The 6,023-nt window shown below is 35.7% G+C and overlaps 1 protein-coding gene across 1 annotated transcript; it reads right to left on the bottom strand.

Moving 5' to 3' along the window:
* Positions 1-876: 876 nt before the first annotated feature.
* On the bottom strand, positions 877-2,922 carry LOC132268672 (protein DETOXIFICATION 49-like). Its single transcript, XM_059769480.1, has one exon. It carries the CDS (start codon positions 2,789-2,791, stop codon positions 1,169-1,171), a length of 1,623 nt encoding a protein of 540 aa, XP_059625463.1. The 5' UTR covers positions 2,792-2,922; the 3' UTR covers positions 877-1,168.
* Positions 2,923-6,023: the final 3,101 nt, after the last annotated feature.

The raw sequence follows: 6,023 nt of genomic DNA, 5'->3' as shown, positions 1-6,023 counted from the left end.
TGGACGAACCGGCTTAGTATAGTACTCTCTCTAAAAATAAGACCCAAACTCACACACTAAAACTATATATGTATGCAGCAGAAGAGAAAGACAAAGGGAGAGAAAAGAATCCAGAAATCTGTAAAATGATTCTGAATTGGTGCACTTTGCTAAATAATCCAGGGGGTATTTATCGGCCACTAGGTGCCTTTTCGGATTAGGTGTGTCTTTTTTATTAGGATACAATGGTTTAGACATGTCCACTAATTTATATCCACTCCCAAACACATCCTTATCAAATAGACACGACCCTTCTCAAACAAACCAGTGATCGCACCTTTCCATATTGGTTGTTTCATTCTTTTACAAACACGTCTTTTGGCCTGAAAACTTTATATATTGCGATATACTTTTATGTAACACCATAAAACACTTGATATTTTTGTTGTAGTATAATGTGATATACATGGACACTCAATATTACATTCACGTTTCTCTAACGTTGTTGTATTTTTCAACTTACATTGCAGGTAAGTTTCATTCATAAGAAACAGTAATTCCATAACTAGTTTCTAACACCCGGTGCACTGGGCACACTGAGCTCCTACTTTTTAACCAAATTGAGGACAATTTGAGTTTTTATTTTTATTTTTATTTTTAATTAATTTATTTTTTTATTGACAAGAAACTAGCATACTCATTTAAAGCACTTGGTGTTGCTATAACTTGGACTTTGTTAGCAATTAAGATTCTAATTTCAACTTAATTGATTACTAACGATCCGTACGAAGATTCATTAATCTATGATGCCCTGTTTCTCAGTTCATTTTATCAAAACATAGAAAAATGTACAAGTAACACATCAGAAATACTCAATACTCAAATAATTGTCTCATCTCAAATCTCATTGTATAGATTTAAATAGAATACAAAATTACAAAATGTTTGTTGGTTCTTCCTCAGAAATCATAAACACTAATTTCTTTTTCTTTTTTTTTTTCACCACTTCCTATGAGATTCAATGTAATATACTATAAAATTTTGAATTCCACAGGAAGTAGCAAGAATTCCTTGGAAATAGCCTAAAACCAAACACAAAAATATAAAGTACTCTCTCTCTCTACCTTACAACTAAGTAAAAGAACAAGAGAAGATACCCCTAAAAAAATGGACCAACCGAATGATCGGATTAAACTAAAATAACTAAGGAACCCAAAGAATCTTCCTTGATTTCAGCTTTGAGTGGCTTATTATGTTCCTCAATTTCTTCGCTGTCATCATCAACCACATCAACTCCAGTCAGCTCTTTAGCTCTCTCAGCCTGAAACTCCCAATCTGTCCGAACCAAAACCACCAACATGGTCACCAAACACGAGCTCTCTGCAGCCAACAGGCCCAACCACAACCCTTCAAAATCAAACCCTAGATAGAACCCTAACCCGACAGCCACCGGCATTCCAACAAGGTAGAAGCAACCCAAATTGATGTTTGCTCCAACCTTAGGCCTAGCTGTTCCTCTCAACACTCCACAACCTGTTGTTTGTGGGCAGTTACTGAGCTCACAAAGTCCGATAATCGGCAAAACAAGCGATGTCAATGCTATAATCTCCTTATCTTGTGTGAACATCATAGCCCACACATTCCTCACCATGACTGCGAAAACCAAAGCCGAAAACCCCAACATGAAGCTCCAACAGAGGCCTACAATGGCTGCCAGCTTTGCCTTCTCGGGCCGGCTGGCACCCAGTTCGTTACCGACCCTTGTCGACACGCTGAAGCTCAGAGAAGATGGGAAGATGTAGATTAACGAAGTGGTTTGAATGAGAATGCCCATTGAAGCAACGGTTGCTCTTGGGTTCAACAACAACCCGCAGAGCAAGATCATGATTTCGTACCACCACCATTCGAGACACACCGAAATGCAGCTCGGAATAGCCAAATTCAATAAAGATTTCCATTCTTTCAAGCACTCCATTGACAAGCCTACCCAAGTTTTCTTGTACACACCAGAGATTAGTATGTAGATGATTAAGAACGCTACGAGATTGAAGTTTGTCCAAACCCCACTAATTGCAACCCCTCTAGTCCCTAAACCAAGCTTGGAAACAAGAAAATAAGTTATGGGTATGTGTAGAATAACAGTTAGAGTGGCACAGAATGTTAGAGGTAGAGTTATCGACTGAGTTCGGAGATAGATTCTTATTGGATGAAGAAAAGATTGAGCTAAAAGATCAGGAAGAGAGTACAAAAGGTATGATTGTGCTTCAGTCGATATAGACTCATCTTGGCCACACAAGAGTAGAATTCTCTGCATGTTCAACCAAAGAAGAGCTATTGGGAATGAGGTGAGAATGAGCAAAAGCACTGTTCTTTGCAAGGAAAGGCCAAGGAGGGTGTGTCTTTTGGCGCCAAATGCTTGGCCACAGATGGGTTCCATCCCCATTGCGAGGCCGGAGAGGATCGAGTAGCCGGTGATGTTTGCGAAGCCAACGGCGAGGGAACCTCCGGCCAAGGCCAGGTCGCCGAGGCGGCCGAGGAAGAGCATGGAGATCATGGAGCGAGAGTAGAGCAAGAGGCCTGTCAGTATCATGGGAAGAGCTATTTTGGCTATCGACTTGGCTTCATTGATGGCAAGAGAGAGATGGGTTTTGTGGGGATTTTGGTTTTGTTGTTTGTGTTGTGGTTCAAATGTTGGGCTTTTGGGGATCAAAGGAGTGAACATGTCGGCCTCTTCTGTGTTATTGATTGAGAGGAGGTGTGGGTGGTCGGAATTGCATTTGCAGGAGAGAGGAGAGGAAGCTAATTGGCACATTGTTGTGATAAATGTGCTTCTAAATTTTAGAGAGAGAGAGAGATGGAGGGAGAGAGAGGGTGGTATTTTGAGAAGAAATGGTGGGTTTTATAAGGGTTTTCTTGGGACGGCCTAGTAAAGTCATTGGGTTTTAAAATTTTGAATGTCTTACATTCTGATAAAATTTTGGCAGAACATCAGTGTTTGTTCTGACTTCTGACTCACTGACCGGCAGAACACTATGTATGCCATAGTGTGTGTGTGTGTGAGAGAGAGAGAGAGAGGGAGACAATCTATGAGTGGAACTATGATCTGAGATTCATATGTAAAAGGAATTTTGTGGTCCTCCAAATATGAATTTACACAAATACTAACAGTTTTGTTAGGATTTGGAACTATTATAAGTGTTGATATTATTAAAATGAGAGTCAAATGGTTTTAGGGGTGACAATAAATTAATTCTGACTAGAAGTTGACATTGTATAGTATATCGATACTGAACCCTAACTCAACCATTAAATAAAAATTGAAATTGCCACCCTTAAATTTTAAATGTTTTCTCGAGTCATACACAAAAACAGTCTTTGGACGTTTATAAATTGACATATTTTGTTGTGATCCAAAACTTACAAAGTTCCACTCGATGTTATCTTTGATCCATGCTATTAATTATATAAGAATTAAGATTTTCACCAATTTTCCGTCCACATTGTGTGACGGGGCGGCTCTTCATGGCTTTTTTTCTTTTGGTTTTTTTTTTTTTTATTATTATTTTATTTTTGGTTCCTTGAACCATGTCGTTAGTTGCCATTTCTGTTCACTCAACCAATAATAAAAGGGCATTGAACCACATTGGTACAAATATTTTTGGCCCCAAGTCCGCACCGAAAGCTCAGCTAGTAAGATCTTTGAGAGTACTATCAAAAGTGAGATTTTGTTTATTGATAAGATCTAATTTGGAAAGAATTGTCGAAAGTAAGGGTTTAGCTTAAATGATGTGATTTACGAATGATTACGTATATTTTGTGTTTACAAATTATAAGTTTAAAGTAACTAGCGAGGGAGTAGAATTTTTTTATTACAGATTATTCAGGAAGCAGAACAATACATAAGGTTTCTAGGATGGTAGGGAATCCACTCCTGTGTGACTTTAGGCCAAGCGTCATCGAGTGTATTTAAGTCAATAACATAATTTTAAATCAGTAATGCAATTACATAAAAGATGTTATATTCTCAATTCAATAATGCTGAATAATTATAACTTGCTATAATATCTTGTCTGAGCGTGTATTCTAACTTTTTTTTTTTTTTGTTTATGTAAAAGTATTACATGAATGTTATTACATCGTTATTGAACGAGTGTTACATTTATAATGTAACATATTGCATCGTCATATAGTGTGCTCGTTGTTAATTTTAAATCGCAAACGAGTGGATCCGGATACTCCAATGGCAACCAACTTGCAAGGGTCCCTGTTGGTCAAGTTCGACCCAAATAGGGAACACTTGTTGGTCTAAAAATGGAAAGCGTGTCAACTTTTGGTGGGAATTTGATTTTAGATTCTAATTTTACACTATGGGGGCAGAAACGTCAAACAGCACCAAGTGGAAAAAGTAGTGAATCTTAGTGATCGTTCAAACCAACGAGTGGCATGGTGGGTTGGTCTTCTTGTCAAAAAGCTTGATGTGCAAGCACATATGAGCCCACAGTATGGGGTTTTATGTACTGACAATGGCTTGGTCATACACAACAAAACGTGTTGAAAGTTCTTCTTCAAAAGCAAGAATGTTCTATGCTAAGCCCTCCGTTCACAACACTCTACTTTGACTCTCAATTGAGTTCCCATTTTAAGTTTCTAAAGTGACGTATGAAAGCTGGTTTTCTTCTTAATGATTGATTAGCACTAGGAAGTTTGAAACCATAACTGGCTTGCATTAAACTATATTATTGATTCTATTTTTCTTTTCCTTTTTTTCTTTTTACGCAGATTAGCTAATGACATAGTGTTACAAGAAAGATTTGTTCTACGTCGGATCAGGATAACAAAGTAAATGGATATACATGGGTTAGGTGTTAATCTCAACTAGCAACTTAAATTTTTACGTTAAATCACGAAGCACCTGACCTGTTATAGTTGTACTCAGTCTTTGATCCGATGTCACACTAAGCACCTGATCAGAAGGTATTCAGTACTTCACGAGAGTGTTGCAAGTTTGGATGAAGGAGAATATTACAAGGGATAGAACGTTGAGGAAGAAGTCTAGTATCCCCATGAGGGTGTTACGAATTCAGGTGGAAGAGAATGTTACACGGAGTAGAGCACTCAAAAAGGTGTCTGATACCTCACAACAACGTTGCGAATTCGGATAGAAAAGAATGTTACACTAAGCAAGTGTGTCCATGTTCTAATCCCCCTTCCCTTGGTTGCCAAAGGAAAAAAAAATGTAGATGTTTTCTTGAACAACCAATTAAAATTGTAATTCATTAAGATCACTTAACAATTACAACAATCTTTGTAAAAAAAATAAAAGATTTATATTATATATTTTTTTTACAATTTGCTCAAAACCAGGGGCGGAGGGAGAGGGTGGCCATGGCCCCCCAAATTTTTTGCAAAATTTTAGTATTAGTACTAAATTATATATATTAATAGTCATTTTTCTATATAAAAATTAAATTGGCTCCCCCAAATTTTTTGCAAAATCTATTTATGGTACTAAATTATAGTTATTAATGGTAATTTTTCAAAAAACTAAAGTTGGTTCTTCAAAATTTTTGTAAAACCCTATTTGTGGTACTAAATTATAGTTACTAATAGTGATTTTTATATAAAAATTAAAGTTTGTCTATCTCAAATTCTAAAAAAAAAAAAAAAAAAAAAAAAAAAAAAAAAAAAAAAATCTATTTATGATTATTGAATGTGTTTTGTGAATGAAATTATTTATAACCTTCCAAATTCGAATAAACATCTTGCTTCAAAAAAAAAATAAAAATAAAAAATAAAATAAAAATAAAATAAAAAACCATTATTATAGTTACTAATGGTGATTTTTTATATAAAAATTAAATCTTGCCTTTTCCAAATTCTAAAAAAATTTCTATTTATGATTTACCTTATGATTATTGAATGTGGTTTGTGAATGAATTTTATTATTATTATTATTATTTTGATAGATATGATTTGTGAATGAAATTACTCATAACCCTTCACGTTTGAATAAACCTATTGCTTTAATAAATTCAAAATATAGT

The sequence above is a fragment of the Cornus florida genome, unplaced genomic scaffold (assembly GCF_030987335.1).
Source record: "Cornus florida cultivar Cherokee Brave unplaced genomic scaffold, ASM3098733v1 CherokeeBrave_3.0.0_Hap2_Chr08, whole genome shotgun sequence".
NCBI lineage: Eukaryota > Viridiplantae > Streptophyta > Magnoliopsida > Cornales > Cornaceae > Cornus > Cornus florida.
Note: the sequence above shows the minus strand (reverse complement) of the source record. Positions and strands in the feature narration are given on the sequence as shown.